General features: G+C 40.4%; 1 protein-coding gene across 2 annotated transcripts in view; it reads right to left on the bottom strand.

Moving 5' to 3' along the window:
- Positions 1-4,441: 4,441 nt before the first annotated feature.
- LOC139262928 (rho GTPase-activating protein 26-like) overlaps positions 4,442-19,604 on the bottom strand; it is a 257,392-nt gene continuing 242,229 nt past the window's right edge. For both annotated transcript variants that reach the window (XM_070878245.1, XM_070878243.1), the window contains 3 exons: positions 17,357-17,467; positions 10,847-10,938; positions 4,442-7,586 (listed from right to left, as the gene is read on the bottom strand). In XM_070878245.1, the coding sequence (XP_070734346.1) occupies positions 7,498-7,586; positions 10,847-10,938; positions 17,357-17,467 (292 nt within the window). In that variant the 3' untranslated portion in view covers positions 4,442-7,497. The remainder of the gene's footprint in view (positions 7,587-10,846; positions 10,939-17,356; positions 17,468-19,604) is intronic.

Consider the following 19,604-nt stretch of genomic DNA (forward strand, 5'->3'; position numbering starts at 1 on the left):
AAAAACACCCATCAACCATTACCCTTTGCTTCCTGTCTCTGAGCCAATTTTGGATCCAACTTGTCACTTTGCCCTGGATCCCATGCGCTTTTACCTTCGTGACCAGTCTGATATGTGGGACCTTATCAAAAGCTTTGCTAAAATCCACATACACTACATCATACACACTGCCCCCGTCGACCCTCCTGGTTACCTCCTCGAAAAATTCAATCAAGTTAGTCAGACACGACCTTCCCTTGACAAAAACCATGCTGTCTTTGTCTTTCCAAATGAAGATTTATCCTGTCCTTCAGGATTTTTTCCAATAATTTTTCCACCGCTGAGGTTAAGCTGACTGGCCTGTGATTACTCGGTCTATCCCTTTCTCCCTTTTTAAACAAAGGTACAACATTAGCAGTCCTCTGACACACCTGTAGCCAGGAAGGACTGTAAAATAATGGTCAGAACCTCTGCTATTTCCTCTTTTGCTTCTCTTAACAGCCTGGGATACATTTCATCTGGGCCTGGGGAATTATCCACTTTCAAAGCTGCTAAGCACCTTAATACTTCCTCTCTCACTATGTTTATCTCGTGTAATATTTCATACTCCTTCTCTCTCATTGCAAAGTCTGCATCGCCCCTCTCTTTTGTGAAAACAGATGCAAAGTATTCATTAAGAATCATACCCACATCTTCTGCCTCCACACACAGATTTCCTTTGTAGTCTCTAGTAGGCCCCACTCTTTCTCTAATTTATCTTCTTGCTCTTCAGGTCGAAGGGTAATGAAGGATTGTGGTAGGGAATTGGGAGTGTAGAGTATCCGAGAGGAGAGATGACAGGAGAGAACAGTCAGGGTGGGATAAAGAGAAAAGGAAAGAGGGAGGAAGAGTGGAGAAGTATTGAATGGCTTGGTCTAAGCAGCAGCCAAAGCGCGCACACGAATAGACAGTGGAAAAGCTCAGGTTGCATAGGCCTGTTTAAAAGTAGTAGTTAATGGTGAAGCGAATAGAGGTGTTTATGCACCTTCAGCTTGAACTGCTGCAGTCCTTCTGGTGATACATGTCCAAAGCAGAATGATGTGTGACTTAAAGATAATAATGTCCCCATGATCCCATGATTATTGCTTAATTTTTCTTGCTGTTAAAGGTTATCGAGATGTGAGATGCTGGTGATGCAAGCTTGGTGACTGTATGTAACACATCCTGTGGACACAATGATTTGGTGGTGGAGGGCATGAATATTGAGTCCAGTGGCTGAGGCATTGATTTTGCTGAACTTGACTGTTCTCAATCTCAGTATCCTATTCGACGCCAAGATGACCTTTTGACCCCTTATACTCTCACTCACAAAGACTGTCTATTTCCACCTCTGTAACATTGTGCGCCTCTGCCCATCTGCTGCTGAAACTCTAATCCAAGCCTTCATCACCCCGAGACTCAACTATTCCAATGCTCTTCTGGCCAGCCTCACGTCCTCCACTATCCTTAAACTGCAGCTCATCCAAAACTCTGCTGCCCATATACTATATCGCACCAAGTCCCACTCATCCATCACCCCATCCTTGCTGACCTACTTTAGCTGCTAGTCCCCAATGCTTCCAATTTAAATTCTCAGCCTTGTGTTTAAATCTTTTCATGTCCTCACCCTTCCCTATCTGTGACCTGCTCCAGCTCTAACCCCCTCCACCCCCCAAACTCTCTGGTCTGCTGACTCTGGCTTTTGTGAATCCCTCCGTTCTCCCCACCATTGCTGGCTATGCCTTCAGCTGTCTAGGGCTGAGTCTGGAATTCTCTTCCTAAACCACTGCGCCTCTCCACTTCCCTCTCCTCCTTCAAGGCTCACCTTAAAACCTACCTCTTTGGTTATCCATCCTTTTTGGCTTGGCATCCATTTTTGTCTGATTATACGTCTTTGAAGCACCTTGGGACATTTCTCCATGTTAAAGGCAAATATATAAATGCAAGTTCTTTCTTTGTCCTCAATAACGTCAAGCTTCTTGAACATTAACTGGAGCTTCACCCATCCAGGCGAGTGGAGAGTTTTCCTTCACACTCCTGACAGTGGAGAAGCTTTCAGGAGGTAAACCACCCATTTCAGCCTCTATTGTAGCAATCGTGTTTATATGGGGTACTCAGCACCATTGAAGCTGTTGAAGGTCAGGAAGAGGTGGTTGGGCTTCTCTTGTTGAAGAAAATTATTAACTCAACTTGGTAGAAAGAATGAGGAGAGGACATATAAACTAAATGGTACAATCCTCGAGGAACAGAAAGATCTAGGGTTATGTGTATACAAATTATTGAATGTGGCAGGACAGCTTGAGAAAGCAGTTAAAAAGGCTTACCGGATCCTGAGCTTCATAAATAGAGGTATAGAGTATAAAAGTGTGTAAATTATGATGAACCTGTATAAAACACTGGTTCGGCCTCAACTGGAGTATTATGTCCAATTCTGGGCACCACACTTTAGGAAGAATGTGAATGTCTTAGAGAAGGCGCAGAAAAGATTTACGAGAATGATTCCAGGAATGAGGGACTTCAGTTATGTTGTTAGACTGGAGAAGCTGGGATTGTTCTCCTTGGAGCAGAGAAGATTGAGAGGAGATTTGATAGGAGTGCTCAAAATCATGAGGGGTCTGGACAGAGTAGATAGAGAGAAACTGTTCTCTTTGGCAGAAGGGTCAAGAACCAGAGGGCACAGAATTAAGGTGATTGGCAAAAGGACCAAAGGCAATAAGAAAAACCTCTTTTATGCAGTGAGTGGTTGGGTTCTGGAATGCACTGCTTGAAAGTGTGGTGGAGGCAGACTCAATCTTATCTTTCAAAAGGGAGTTGGATAAGTATCTGGAGGAAAAAGAATTGCAGGACTACAGGGAAAGGGCAGGGGAGTGGGACTAGCTGAGTCGACATGGGCTCGACAGACTGAATGGCCGCCTTCTATGCTGTAACCATTCTATGGTTCCAAATGGCTCTTGTGGTGTGAAAGTTGCCTGCCACTTGGGCATCCAAGTTGGTCTCCGGTGTAACATACCACTGCTTGTAGGTAATTGCTAGCTCCATGGTATTCTATTTTACTCACATAAAGGTGCAGGTTTTGGTACATAAAATTTATGAACATGCCTTTCTGTCATGTGTATTATAATTACTGCCAGAAAGCCCAAACTGTTATAGGTCATCTCCATTGAGAATATTTGGGAAACTTTTTACTTTCCTCATCAGCACAGGGTAATGAAATAATTCCTCCTCAAAAAAGTGTGTTTGGCCCACGTGTGTATAAAGTGATGCATGGGTCTTCTAATTCCATTCTCCCCAAAAACCATGATAATTTCCCTCTAACAGAAAAAAAGTCTGGAAGGATAGAAAGACAAATATCGACTTCCTTAATTGCCAAGACGATGTGAATCTCACAAAGTGGCATGTTTAATGGTAGATTAACACGATGAATCAAAGAAGCAACTGGAAGATTGATGTTTTTCTTTTAAGACTATATGGCCTAGAAATCTGCACATGGTACTTTCCCTGCACCTGAATGATGAGGCCCAAGGCTTCCTCAATATTGGGCCTCAGGTCTCATTATAATGGAGCCAACGCAGCATCAAAGTCCGTTGGCGAAGAGAAGTGGAATTTCGGGCTGCTGTTAGCGTCTTTCCTGCACTCCCACTCCTTTTATCTCACCATTGGCAACCAAGCCTTGAGACTCCATAATCCCCTCCCAATACCTCTCCATCTGACTACCACCACCTCCTCTCTTATAACCTATATCTGATGGGGTTTTGGTCACCCGTCCTCATATCTTCTTCATTGGCTTGTCATCCATTTATGTCTGATTATGCCTCTGTGAAAGGCCTTGGGATATTTTTCTATATTTAAGACGCTATGTAAATGCAAGTTATGTTTTGTGTACTGTTTAATGAAAAGTGTAATGTTATTAAAGTTCAAAAATCTGGTCTTGCAATGCCCAAATGGGTAGTATCTAGTATTTGTGCCATAATTTACCATATAAATACCTCCTAGGAGAAATGAGAAAAACAGTTGAAGATAGTAGCTCCCAGTGATGACATCAACTGATTCATCACCAACATCATTGTTCTGAATTTCAGGCAGACTTTGTGGCTCAGATGGGAATGTCTACAGGCAAACTATTTGTTACAGGTTATATTGGAACAGCTCTCTTGAACTCGGTTATGTGCCAGAACCCATCCATTCCGTAATTGCACGTGTAGATGTATACTGTACAAAAGGTGCATGCATACCGTTTCCTTCTGATAACTCTGCCTTTTTTTGCACTAAAATGTTGAATTATTCATTAATTTGAATTAAGCAATAACACAAAGTAGGAATTGTATTAAAAAATTGAAATAATTCTCATTAAGCAACTTTCAATTAAGAGTAGGCTGTACATCTGCACTGCTGACCTGATTAGATAAATGCAATCTTCTTTCATTGTATAAATCATACTCTGATCTTTCATATACCAAAAATGTGATTTTATTGAGATCCAAAGATAAGTACAATCAATGTAAAGTGATGCAGCTTCTAAAACAAAAATTTTTTTTAAAAGAGATGAGCTATCAAGCTGTAATTTTGTTAGAGAACTACATGGAAGGCACATTAACCACTGCCGCAAATTCACACAAAATAACTGGCTATCACAACCCACTGGCTTCACAGCAGGCTTACCATGGATTTTAAGAAGTTAGAAACAAGGACTTAAGAGAGAGAATTAAAAAAGCATAGCCACCCCCACAACGCAATATCCATTCTGGAAATACATTTTTTAAAAAGCCAAAGCTCCTCTAGATTGGATACAGGTCTTTTCTTTGTTTCAAAGCAAAGTATGCGACAAGTAGAATGATATAGACCATGAAAGCTTCCTTTTGTTCTCCCAGGTTTTTCTTTCCCTCATTCTTTTTATCCTGTTCCTTACTAGCAGCCCCTAGCTCAATGCCCCCTTAAAAAGTTAAATATGCAAATGAATAAATTAGCATGAAACTTGCTCCAAACAGATAAACATAGCGCCTGGTTCCATGCTCACGCTCACTGTCAAACCAATGCAGTAGGTTTAGCCTTTTCGCAGCTATATTCTGTTCATGGAAAACAACAACAACTTCTATTTATATAGCGCCTTTAACATAGTAAAACATCCCAAGGCGCTTCACAGGAGTGTTATAAGAAAAAAAAATTGACACCGAGCCAGATAAGAAGAAATTACGGTAGATGACCAAAAGCTTGATCAAAGAGGTAGGTTTTAAGGAGTGTCATAAAGGAGGAAAGAGAGGTAGAGAGGCAGTTCCAGAGATTAGGGCCTAGGCAGCTGAAGGCACGGCCACTGATGGTTGAGTGATTATAATCAGGATACAAGAGGGCAGAATTTGATGAGTGCAGATATTTTTTTTTGGGGGGGGGGGGGGTTGTGAGGTTGAAGGAGATTAGAGATGGGGAAGGGTGAGGCCATGGAGGGATTTGAAAATAAGGATGAAAATGTTGAAATCGAGACATTGCTTAACTGGGAGCCAATGTAGGTCAGCGAGCACAGGGGTGATAGGTGAACGGAAATTGGTGCGAGTTAAGACACAGGCTGCTGAGTTTTGGATGACCTCAAGTTTACATTGGGTAGAATGTGGGAGGCCAGCCAGGAGTGTGCTGGAGTAGTCAAGTCTAGAGGTAACAAGGCATGGATGAGGGTTTCAGCAGCAGATGAGCTGAGGCAGGGGCAGAGATGGGCGATGTTACGGAGGTGGAAATATGCAGTTTTAGTTATGCTGCGGATATGTGGCTGGAAGCTCATTTCAGGGTCAAATAATACGCCTAGGTTGCGAACAATCTGGTTCAGCCTCGAGACGGATGCTAGGGAGAGGGATAGAGTCAGTGGCTAGAAAATGCAGTTCGTGGCGGAGACCAAAGACAACGGCTTCGGTCTTCCCAATATTTAACTGGAGAACATTTTTGCACATCCAGTACTCAATGTTGGACAAGCAGTCTGACAATTTAGAGACTGTGGAGGGGTGAAGAGAAGTGGTAGTGTGGTAAAGCTGGGTGTTGTCAGTGTACATGTGGAAACTGACGCCCTGTTTTCAGATGATGATGCCAAGGGGCAGCATATAGATGTGAAATAGGAGAGGGCCAAGGATAGATCATTGAGGGACAACAGGGGTAGTGATGTGGGAAGGCGAAGAGAAGCCATTGCAGGAGATTTTCTGGCTCCGATTAGATAGATAAGAATGGAACCAGGAGAATGCAGTCCCACCCAGCTGGACAATGGTGGAGAGATGTTGGGGAGGATGGAATGATCAACCATGTCAAAGGCTGCAGACAGGTCGAGAAGGACGAGCAGGGATAGTTTACCTTTGTCACAATCACAAAGGATGTCATTTGTGACTTTGATGAGAGCCGTTTTGGTACTGTGCCAAGTTCTGATTGCACCTTGGGATGTTTTACTATGTTAAAGGTGCGATATAAAAGCAAGTTATTGCTGCTATGTTTGAAATTCCAGGCTGATTTGTTGAAATCATTAAATTTGTATTGATCAGCTCAGTTCTGTGCAGTTTTTATCTTTAGAACTAGGAACAAGCATAACAACTGCATTAGCTGCAGAAGCAAGTGATGTAAGTTTACTAAAATCATACGTTCCTGCCGCCCTCGAGGCATTTTATTCAACAAGCTGGTGAGTTGGTTGGAAACGTCTTTGACTTTCTGGCTGATTGTCATTTTTAAAATGTTATAAAAACATTTCTATTTAAACTTCTTTCTTTAAAATCTAATTCTTTTACATCATAGAAGGCATTCACTTTTATGTAAACAAATATCTCATGTAAATATCACAAAGTAATATTTATTTTGAAAAAAATAAAAAAAAGCAATGCTTCCCATCTTGTTGATTTAAGATTTTAAAATAATTCTATGGGTAGTGGTGTGATCTTCATCCCGGTATAAAATTTGGCCATCTGATGTTACTATTGCTAAGCCCCTTGTACCTCTGCATTGCAGTACCACAATTCTATAATCTAAGCATGTGATTGCAACACTTCAGTTGGGTAAATGCTTTACATGAGGGATTAGTTGTATGGAGCTTTACTTCTTGACCATTCTGAAAGCACTTTGAAAAGAAATGGCACACTGAATGATGATACACTTCCCAATGAAAAGCTCCATATCAGCACACTACATACATCATACAAATAACATTTGCAATAGTTATGTAGAATATCTACATTATATACATGCTAAGACCTACCACATAAAATATACCCTAATTTGGGAAACCAAGTGCTTGAATTAAAAACAAAATCCTTAAGAAATAATTACAGGCTCTGGTTTGATAAATTAACAGTGGATCATATCCATACTGCAGGACAGTAAAAGCTAAGGTTGAAATTAATCATCTATCTCCAGTTCACAGATCTGCCCTCATTGCATCGCTGCAATAGAAGTAAAATGCCAAAAATTAAAATCTTGTTTAAGTCTTCATAAATTACCATGGATACCATGTAGTGCTCAGCAATAATGTCATGCACCTTTGGACTATAGAAACTCGACATAATTTTCTGGAATTAGTCCAATCTTCCCGTCCAATGTTCCTTCAAGCCAACCAGGTTCCCTGGATGAATGTACTGTAAAACACACAACAGTTAATCCTGAAAGCAGAAATATTCTTTTGGGTCAGCAACACCACAAAATGAATCTTTTTTTTTTAGTGAATTTTGCCTTCACCAAGGGACAGGATATTAAGATGGGTCAATGCAACACGTTTCACATTTGTATCAACCATTGCATAGTGTCAAGTCGCCTAACTTGAACCCAAATTTATGCCTCACTGACAGCCTCAGACAGTTTCTTCCACTTGAATTCAGACTATAAGCAGAATAACTTGCTAATTTATCCAAATGATCAGATCATCTCTAATACTTTCTGCTAATATTTCAACAGAAGTAAATTTCCAGTCTCTGTGATGCTGTCAAGCAGAGATCAGGCATCTCTCCATAAGGAAGGGAAAATTTGGAGGTAGCATTAAAGCTAGATCACCTGATGAAGAAGTGCAGATAGAGATCTGCAACTGGATTACCAGATGGCTCCTTGGGATCAGGAGACCTAGGCTCAGTTAGACTTGCTTAAGTAAAATAATGGAGGGATTTTATACTTTGGAAAGGGTTAAACACACCATCTAAAAAGGGAAGTAGATTATAGAGAGGTTATATATATGTAAAGTCCTGTGTATACCTTTTATTTCCTGTGTCACACATACTTCCTATCACACTTTGTTGCTAACACCAGTTATAAAACAGCATTATCTTCCGACTCACCATGAACCAATCTACAGATCTGCTAATTGTGCATATCTGCTAATGATAGTGTATATCCTGAAGCAATTCTCACGGTAAGTTGGAAGATACGCTGTTTTGCAAGGACAGCAACATTATGTTATTATGCCACAATAAATGTTTCTGATGCTAAAGGCCAAATGTATATAATCTGGCCTGTCGCTAATGGACATAAGGTGCAAGATCAATGAGAAGCTATTTTTGGATGCTGGGAAACTTTCTCTCTAGGTTGGAAATGATTGCCTTTCTTTTCTTTAAATGACTATATAAGTGTGACAGCATGTGTGATAACTGCGAGACATGAAGTGTGATATTCCTGTAAAATTTCTCTGCACATTTCAAATGTTACTTTTCTATCTTTATACTTTCCTACCCTCTCCCACCCCCACCCCTCTCCCCACCATGTGACACATAAATTTGCTTTAGATGCATGTGTGATGTCAGGTGTGCTGGAGTCAGGAGGTGCATGCTTATGTAAATTGTTTTTATAAAATATTTGAGCAAATTTCCGATGGCATTGTTCATGGTAAGTCAAGAGAATGCAAACAGAGAATGCACTGTTTTATAAAGGACATAATTATTATACCATGTAAAACTCCTTGGGGTAGAGTTTCCACTTTGTGCGCAATCAGGAAATTGCACCCAAAATTGTGCTAGTTTGGTTAGGTTTCAATTTGCCACTAAAATTCATTTGCATAATCAAATGAAAAATCTTCCATGAACCAGTGCAAATGGGTGGTGTAATAGAATGTAATCTCTTTTTTTCTTTCCATTAAACAGTATTCTTTAGAAACATAGAAAATAGGCCATTCAGCCCTTTGAGCCTGCACCACCATTCAATAAGATCATGGCTGATCATTCACCTCAGTATCCCTTTCCTGCTTTCTCTCCATACCCCTTGATCCCTTTAGCCGTAAGGGTCATATCTAACTCCCTCTTGAATATATCTAACGAACTGGCATCAACAACTCTCTGCGGTGGAGAATTCCACAGGTTAACAACTCTCTGAATGAAGAAGTTTATCCTCATCTCGGTCCTAAATGGCTTACCCGTTATCCTTAGACTGTGTCCCCTGGTTCTGGACTTCCCCAACATCGGGAACATCTTCCTGCATCTAACTTGTCCAGTCCCGTCAGAATTTTATATGTTTCTATGAGATCCCCTCTCATTCTTCTAAACACCAGTGAATACAGGCCCAGTCGATCCAGTTTCTCCTCATATATCAGTCCCGCCATCCTGGGAATCAGTCTGGTGAACCTTTGCTGCACTCCCTCAATAGCAAGAACGTCCTTCCTCAGATTAGGAGACCAAAACGGAACACAATATTCCAGATGAGGCCTCACCAAGGCCCTGTACAACTGCAGTAGGACCTCCCTGCTCCTATACTCAAACTATAAAGGCCAACATGCCATTTGCCTTCTTCACCGCCTGCTGTACCTGAATGCCAACTTTCAATGATTGATGTACCATGACACCCAGGTCTCATTACACCTCCTTTTTTCCTAATCTGCCGCCATTCAGATAATATACTGCCTTCATGTTTTTGTCACCAAAGTGGATAACCTCATATTTATCCACATTATACTGCATCGGCCATGCATTTGCCCACTCACCTAACCTGTCCAAGTTACCCTGCAGCCTCTTAGCATCCTCCCCACAGCTCACACCACCACCCAGCTTAGTGTCATCTGCAAACTTGGAGATATTGCACTCAATTCCTTCATTTAAATCATTGATGTATATTGTAAATAGCTGGGGTCCCAGCACTGAGCCCTGCGGCACCCCACGAGTCACTGCCTGCCATTCTGAAAAGAACCCGTTTATCCCGACTCTCTGCTTCCTGTCTGCCAACCAGTTCTCTATCCACGTCAATACGTTACCCCTAATACCATGTGCTTTAATTTTGCACACCAATCTCGTGTGGGACTTTGTCAAAAGCTTTTTGAAAATTCAAATACGCCACATCCACTGGTTCTCCCTTGTCCACTCTACTAGTTACATCCTCAAAAATTCCTTTAAGAGTGGCAACCTGGTGCAGTTTTATTAATTCCAATTGCACCTGTGAATAACTCTATTTAAAATCACTGAAAATGACTTAAAAAGCTATACAGAAACAATTAGTCAGTTTCTTGGTCAATTAAATATTTTTTGATGCGAAAATGAGCGCAATTTGAAGAGCCTTCCCAACCCAGCACAATCAGTGGATTCTCGCAATTTCAAACTAGGGGCATGGCCACTTTTGTGGGCAAGGTCTGATTCAGGCAAATTGAATCCTGAACCAGTGTAAAAGATCACAGAAAACACAAGCATAAGTGGCTTTGGGTGTAACTCACTTATGTTTAAAATTTCCCAATCTTTTGCGCTGCTCTGGCCAATTATGCCCAGATTGCACTAATTTAATAGCGGAAACTCGAGCCCAATGTATTATTCTGGTAAAGTAAGGAATGTGTTATTTTAAAGCTAATGTCTAATTGCTGTTAAGTTGAGTTCATATAGAAGTCTGAATGAACAATCTCAACCTCCAATTCAATAGGAATTTTCTTTACACTTACCATTCTCAAACATGGTCCCAGCGCTGAAGGATAATTCTGAGTCATGTTCTGCTTTACACGCATACAAGGCTCGAGCTTTGTCGCATTGGGTACTGTAAAAATAAGTGATGGCAGTAAGATGATTTACTTAAAAAAAAAGTAATTCTAATAGTGGCCAGGTAATTCAGCAGGCCACAACAGCCTTCTTGGGCCGCGAGCGTCACTGTATAAGGCCAGCATTTATTGGACATCACAATTTCCCCATGAAAGTGGTTGTGGAACGTCTTGAATCGTTGCAGTGCTGAAGGTGCTTCCACAATGCCATTATGTAGGGAGTTGAAGGATTTTGACCCATTGACAATGAAGAAACTGCAAAATATGTCCAAGTTAAGATGGTATGTGACTTGGAGGGGAACTTGGATGTTCCAATGCAACTGCTGTCCTTGTCCTTGTAGATGGTGGAGGTTGTGGGTTTGGTGTGTGCAGCCAAATAAGTCTTAATGGTTTGCTGCAGTGTATACTGTAGATGGCACACACTGCAGCCACGGTGGATGGTTTGGCTTGTGGATGAGGTGCCGATCAAGTAGACTGCTTTGTCCTAGATGGTATCAAGCTTCGTGAGTGTTGTCGCAGCTGTATCCATTCAGGACAGTGAAGGGTATTCCATTAAACCCCGAATTGTGCCTTGTCGGTGGTGGAGAGGCTTTGAGGAGTCAGGTGGTGAGCCACTCACTGCAGAATATTCAGCATCAGACCTACTAGCCACATTTATGAACTAAAAAACAGAAAATGCTAGAAATACTCAGCACGTTCGGCAGCATTTATAGAAAGAGAAACAAGAGTTAATGTTTTAGGTCAATGACCTTTTGTCAGAACTGGAACAAGTTAGAGATGCAACAGATTTTAAAACCTGTTACATCTCCTAAGTCTTTCCAGTTCTGATGAAAGGTCATTGACCTGAAACATTAATTCTGTTTCTCTCTCCACTGATGCAGCCTGACCTGCTGAGTAAAATAATGGAACTAAAGGCGGACAAGTCCCCTGGACCTGATGGCCTGCATCCTAGGGTCTTAAAAGAAGTGACTGCAGAGATAGTGGATGTATTGGTTACAATCTACCTAAATTCCTTGGAGTCTGGAGAGGTCCCAGCAGATTGAAAAACTGCAAATGTAACGTCCTTATTTAAAAAAGGAGGCAGAGAGAAATAAGGAAACTATAGACCAGTTAGCCTAACATGTGGGGAAAATGCTGGCGTCCATTATTAAGGAAGCAGCAGCAGGACATTTGGAAAAGCATAATGAAGTCAAGCAGAGTCGGTATGGTTTTATGAAAGGGAAATCATGTTTGACAAATTTGCTGGAGTTCTTTGAAGATGTAACATGTAGGGTAGATAAGGGGAAACCAGTGGATTTCCAGAAGGTATTCGATAAGGTGTCACATAAAAGGTTACTGTACAAGAGAAGAGCTCACGGGGTTGGGGGTAATATATTAGCATGGATAGAAGATTGGCTAACTAACAGAAAACAGAAAGTCAGGATAAATGGGTCATTTTCTGGTTGGCAAACAATAACTAGTGGGGTGTCACAGGGATCGGTTCTGTGACCTCAACTATTTTCAATCTATATTAATGACTTGGATGAAGGGACTGAGTGTAATGTAGCCAAGTTTGCTGGTGATACAAAGATGGGTGGGAAAACAAGTTGTGAGGAGGACACAAAGGATCTGGCAAAGGGATATAGACAGGCTAAGTGAGTCGGCAAACATTTGGCAGATGGTGTATAATGTGGAAAAATGTGAGGTTATCTACTTTGGTAGGGAAAAATAAAAAAGCTAATTATTTAAATGGAGAGAGATTACAAAATGCTGCAGTACAGAGGGACCTAGGAGATCCTTGTGCATGCAACACAAAAAGTTAGCATGCAGGTACTGCAAGTAATCAGGAATGGAATGGAATGGAATGTTGGCCTTTATTGCAAGGGGGGTGGAGTATAAAAGCAGGGAAGTCCTGCTACAACTGTGCAGGGTATTGGTGAGACCACACCTAGAAGATTGAATACAGTTTTGGTCTCCTTATTTAAGGAGGGATATACTTGCATTGGAGGCAGTTCAGAAAAGGTTTACTCAGTTGATTTCTGAGATGAAGGGATTGACTTATGAAGAAAGGTTGAGCAGGTTGGGTCTATACTCATTGGAGTTTAGAAGAATGAGAGGTGATCTTACTGAAACATACAAGATACTGAGGGGGCTTGACAAGGTAGATGCAGAGAGGATGTTTCCACTCATGGGGGAATCTAGAACTAGGGAGCATAGTTTAAGAATAAGGGATCGTCCATGTAGAACTGAGATGAGGAGGAATTTCTTCTCTGAGGGTTGTAAATCTGTGGAATTCTCTGCCCCAGAGAGCTGTGGAGGCTGGGTCATTGAATATATTTAAAGTGGAGATAGACAGATTTTTGAACGATAAGGGAGTAAAGGATTATGGGGAGTGGACAGGGAAGTGGAGCTAAGCCCAAGATCAGATCAGCCATGATCTTATTAAATGGCAGAGCAGGCTAGCAGGGCCAAATGGCCTACTCCTGCTCCTATTCTCATTATGTTCCCACATTTTCTGTTTTTATTTCAGATTTCCAACATCTGCAGTATTTTGCTTTCATATTAGCCACGTAATGGCTAGCAGTTGAGTTTCTGATCAATGGTAACCCTCAGGATATTGATTTGGGGGCGTGGGGTGTGGAGGGCGGAATGTCGGCAATGGTCATGGAGAGATGGTTTGGTTTTCTATGGTTGGAGGTGCTACATGCCACTTAGCCCAAGCTGGCATGTTGTCTAAACCTTGCTGCATGCAGACATGGACTGTTTTATCATTTGAAGAACTATGAATGGAGCTGAGCACTGCAATCATCAGCGAACAGCCCAGTTGTGACTTTATGAAGGAGGGAAGGTCAGTCATGATTCAGCTGAAGATAGTTGGGCCTAGGACAGCAATTATGGCCTGTTTAACTGCAGAGAGTTGGGAACTTCATTACTGCACAATGAAGAGTAAACAATCATTACTGCTATATTTCCTGAAAACAGGAATTTATGCAACTAATCATCATCGCTTTGAAGTTTTAAATAGCAGGGTCATGTCAATTTAGGACACTGTTGTTTTTGTCTGTTTATAGACCTTCTGGAATGTCACTGCATTTTCCCCTGACTGGGCGATGGGTATATCCTGAAGAATCTAGATAAACAAATGAGAAATTACAGTGGAATTCCACACCAATCACCAGTGATAAAACTATTACTGACTGCTGAGGTGACCAAAGCCTCTTATGATAGATGACAAAGGCCTGTTTCATCCGTTAGAATCTACAATCCCTCAGAATCTACAATCCCTCCATCCCTGCCTTCATTAACCTCTGAAAATCTTTTCCAAGTTTTGATTATTCTTTGTGTGGGAGAACAGTTTCTGACATCAGTCTTAAATTTACCTTGCAATTTGAACCCTTGTCCTATTATCAATTTACTGAAGGAGTGTTCTAGATTTATATTTGCTATATTATTTTATATACTTCTGAGGTCCCATCTCAACTGTCTCCTTTCAAGACTGAAAAGATTTTTAAAAACCTTGTACTTATGCCCTACTACATCCTCAGAATGGCCCAAAGCACTTCACAACCAGTTAAATATTTTTTGAAGCAGTTACTGTTTTAGGCATATTTGTGCACAGCAAGGTCCCACACATTGAAAATGAGATGAACCATGAATTAATCTTTTGTTGACTGAGGGAGGAACGTTGGCCAGGATGGTGGACGGACTTCCTGCTCCTCTTCTTTGGGATCTTTTATCCCCATTTGAACCTCGAACAGGCAAATACTGTGCCATCTGAAAGGCACCATCTCCAACAATGCAGTACTCCCTCAGTATTGCACTGGAATGTCAGTTCAGGCCATGTGCATACACAAGTCCTGGAGTGGTGTTGAACCCACAAGCTTCCAATTCATAAATTCAGAATACTACAAATTGAACCAAGTTAACACTGACTGTAAAAGGCAAGATTCTTTAGCCTTTTTCATAATTCAGCTTCTGGTACGCTCATAGCTTTTCCCTTAACTGAATGTCTCCTGGTGTGTCAAGGCTTGCTCTGGCTATTGGGTTTCAAGTTTTTTTCTCGTATGCTGTGGAAATTCCTGTTGCGTTAATGTTTTCCTTTCTGTACAACTGTCTTGATTTGTTCAGCATTAGCATTAGTCTTTGTGGGTTTTTAATGAGATGTAAAGAGCTTCTTTTACCCATCCCTCCCATTTTCTGGGACACGTACATCTTGTTTTCTTAATTGTATATCATGCACAACTTCATCTACAAGTTAGAAATAAAGAATCCTCAGTGTGGAGGAAAGTCCGACACCATGAATCTACAACTGAAACATGAACTAGCAATCACAAACATTCAAAGTGGTTGAGACATGCAACAAACTAGCTGGTTACAGTAATCAGAATATAACATAACCATCAAATATTCTGTCCAACAGGTGACACATTCAGCCCAAAAGAACCAATTCTAAATTCTTAGGAAAGAAGTGAAGAATAAAAACTAATTTGGTCACTAAATTTTGCGACAGGAGACAAGGATGAAGATAAGCTTCCATAAGTAATTATATTTCAAGTCAAAAAACATTAAATTCAAAGGACAATTTTCCTTTAAACGAAATATTCTTATGGCACACAGTTTAAATACACATAAGTACAGTTAAAAACCAAACTGCTCCAGTGCATCAGTTATAAAAAAAATGGTTAGTGAGAATTATGCACTGAAATTATGAATGTTTTCCTTTCTTAGCATTCTCCTTTTGAAGAGTTAGCTTTGGTCAGTGGTAGCACTCTCACTTCTGAATCAGAAGGGCTTGGATTCAAGGCCACTCCTGGACAGGAGTCCAAAAACTAGCCCGACACTTCAGTGCAGTACTGAAGGAGTGCTACACTGTTGCAGGTGCCGTCTTTTGAATGGAGAATTAATCTGGAGGTTCCATCTGTTTGTTTATATGGACATGAAAGATCCCAGAGGAGCAGGAAGTTATTCTGGTGTCCTGGCCAATATTTCTTTAATATTTTAAGTTGGCCAGTGTTCAAGATAAAAAAGACAGGTGTAAGGGACTCATACAGTGTATACATAAATTTGTGAAGAACTATGTTGAGATTGCAAGATGTCAGAGTATCAATTTGTATATTTTTTTTGCATCATGAAACAAGAACTCTCAAAGAGAACCCATATGAAGAACATTGCCTAAAATTATAAAAGGTGCTATGTGCATGTGTATGGAGCCGAGCTATTGAGATATTGGACATTCTTAATAATCGTAGGAGTGGAGTACACAGGTGAGCAGAGAACCAACCACTCATCAAACTTCTTCCACTTGGTATTTATTTTTTATTTAATCAAGGATTTCCTGGATGCTGTAAATGGAATACCATGGTCTAAGATGAATCTCCGCTCAACAGCCAAGTTGTCAGGTTGAAGCTAGATGGGTCCAGATAGCTGTGAGGCAAGATCCCTCTTATGAAAGAAAGTGTTGTGAGACTTTAGCTCATCATGTTTGAGACCCTGTTTCTAAAGTCAATATCGTGTTACCATATTCAACACTGCTCTCAGTTCTGATTTTTTGAATAATTCTGGAAACTATGGAAAAAGATGACATGTATATAAAAACAGAAGTATCAAGGACCATACAGCCTTCACGATGACTTGTGAATGACTTTTCCAGTTTTTGCTCAAAGTTAGAGATTATTTAGCAATGCAAATTGGTCAGTTGACAGCCATCGAGACCCAATAGCCCATTGTCAATAATAAAAATGTAACTGCACTTAAAACAATGCTTGTATAGCTAAACCCTCTGTTCCCTCATATACATTCATATGGTATTGCAGAGGGTATCATGAGTGAAAATGATACTGTACTGATACCGAGTTTTTTGTAGACTCAACAGGTATCAGTGAATTTTTAAAATTATATTGAAGATATTATGCAGATTACCAATAAAATTGTAAGGTACTCTCAAAATTATTTTTCTCTCACTACTCAGTCAAATCTTTGAGTTTGGATATGGAAATTGCATCACTTCATTAGATATTGTACATCCAACAAGAAAGTTAAAACAAAATTGCATTGTCTGATAAGATATTTTACAAGTAAACTGGGAGTCGCTCCTCTACCAAATTAAGATACTACACTAAAGAAATAGCCACAACTATAAAAGGATCATAAACATTTGAATGTAATTTACCGAAGGTTCTGCTTAAAGAAAATCTCAATCTTCAGGCTGATTTTCAATTAGCTAAAGTACCATAAGCCATAGCTTAGTTCTCTCCCCACATGGCACTAAGAGAATAACACAAGGTTACCTTTCTGTGCAGGAAAATATCAATGTTAAATTGAGTCAGAGACCCAGTGTACACTTTCATTAAGAAAACTATGAAACCTTTTGGGGGTGGGTTGGGTTTCTCCACATACACAAGAAATTAACTGCGTTGAAAAAAAGAATTGGTAACACACCTGAGAGGGGAGGAGTCGCTGGAAGTTGAGGAAACGGGTACTGGACTTGAAGGTGCTGAAACCATGGGCCACGAGGGTGACAATGGTGAGCTGGGACTGGGAAGGAGAGGACTAGAAATTCAATAAGCAAGTGTTAAAAACTGAAAAAACAAATTAAAATGATAATGACAACAAATACAGGATATGATTCTTGGGTTAACTTAAAGGTTTAGAGTTGGCATGCCACATTAAGGATTTATTTGCCCACTTCCTGACATTTCGGCATCAGTTTTCAACATGGTTGGAAGCAAGACTTCTTTCAACAGTACACTATACTCCAAATAAACAGGAACATGATCAAAGCACAGAATTACAGTGTACTAACCATGTTTTATTCACTCACATTTGGTATTATTTCTGATCCAGGAGAAAATTAGAATGGGCTACTGCTATTACTTTAAATGTATACTACTCATATCACTTAGTTAATACATCAAAGTGGAGGAACTGGGAGAATCTAATTTGGGATCTTTTTCTCAGCCTTGTGCAGCTGCATAATTTTCTGTCCATCAGCTTCTGATCAGCATCCTTGATAACACAATGTTGAACACCTTTTTGCCAACTGCTGACTCAAAATGTTGATTCTTCACAACAGTGCAATAAGGCAATCCAAAGTCAGATTTCACCCAGCAAATAAGAAAATATTAACTACATTTGGGGATGGGGAAAGCACAACAGTGTATTGGACCTAATGAAGGACAATATTGGGAAATGAAAGGGAAGACACCTTCCATTAGCAGCAGTGGTTTTAGTAACTAAGGATAACCATAACCTTTTCTGAATACACTGTGATTTCTCCTCAGTCTTGTGTTCTGGCATTCTATTCAGGAGAACTTTACCAAATGACTTCCCTGGCATTGTAAACAGGACATATCAGCCAATGAAATTCTATGATTACTAGGCAAATTGAAAAGCTTGCAGAGTTAATGAGAGATGGAGCATAAATGAAGTTGCAGAAGATACAACAAGCAATAAAAATAGATGGGGAAACCCCGCATTTAGAACTGTTGTAGAAGTGCGCAAAGACAAATTAGGATGCAGAGTTAGTGAAAGAGCTTCTCCCTACATTACAAATAAAGAATGAGGACATGTCACTGCTTTGGAAACTGGCAGCAATTATTCCATTACACAAAGAGGTCAGGAAGCAGTGAAGGAATTTCAGGGACATTAGTTGGTTTAGTGGGCCAGGAATTATATTTGCTAAAGTGTTCCTGAGCTGGATTTAGGAACACAAGGCTGAGTGGAAGTCAGCATGACTTCAAAAAGAGGATGTGGTAATCTGACCTTCAAATGGGGCAAATAATCAAAAAGTACTGTGGTGAGTATGGCAAACATACATGGATGTGTTCTGTAGATTTGAAGTAGACTTATGACTTGGGACAGATAGTGCTGCTGGAAATTATGAAGTAAGATCATCAGAATAGCTTGAGAGATTACCAGACTACCACAGAATGCATATAAGGGAACAAAAGGTTGTTTGAGAATTGAATGAAAAATGTCAGAATGGTCCAAAGTGATGAAAGGATTGCGTCAGGGTTGTATCTTGTCATCCATTTTCATGAATACGGTCAGGTGACAAATTCTGAGTGATGCATTAGGGAAAAAAGACTGAATCACTGACCCAAAGCATCAGTGGAAGGTTAGGACCTAGTAAGCCGCATGAAATATGTGAAGGATTTTTATAGTCTCATTGGTTGCCGTTGTTATAACAATTGAGAAGTTGAACAATAAAGGATGAAGCACAGCTGCTCAAAGGCAGCTTCCCAAGACCCAGAACATGCACTGTATGAAGAAAAGCCCAGACGAATGGCAAAAGAATCAAGTGAAAACTATTGATGAGGAAATTGAAGGTGTATGGCTGCGGAAGGGGGTTATTAGAACAAGGTAAAGAATACATTGCTTTTAATGGGCTATGAAAAGCACTCTGAAGGATGAAAGACATTGTGAAAATCTTTTAATGAGATTGTATGAGACGAATGTCTACGGAGCTGAAAGCTGGACTCTGAAAATGCACAGAAGCAGAGACTTGATGCTTTTGAAATGAGAATGCACAAAGGTGTGAAATGAGTCAGAGCTGGAGATGAGTGCTGAGAAAAGAGATATTGCTATGAGAGCAGGTCTTTGAAAATACAAGAAATGAAAGAGATACCAATGAAGGTAAACAGGGTAAAGAGCTAAATGGAAATCATGTCAAAGGGAGGAGCAGAAC

The sequence above is a fragment of the Pristiophorus japonicus genome, chromosome 4 (assembly GCF_044704955.1).
Source record: "Pristiophorus japonicus isolate sPriJap1 chromosome 4, sPriJap1.hap1, whole genome shotgun sequence".
In the NCBI taxonomy this organism is placed as follows: Eukaryota; Metazoa; Chordata; class Chondrichthyes; family Pristiophoridae; genus Pristiophorus; species Pristiophorus japonicus.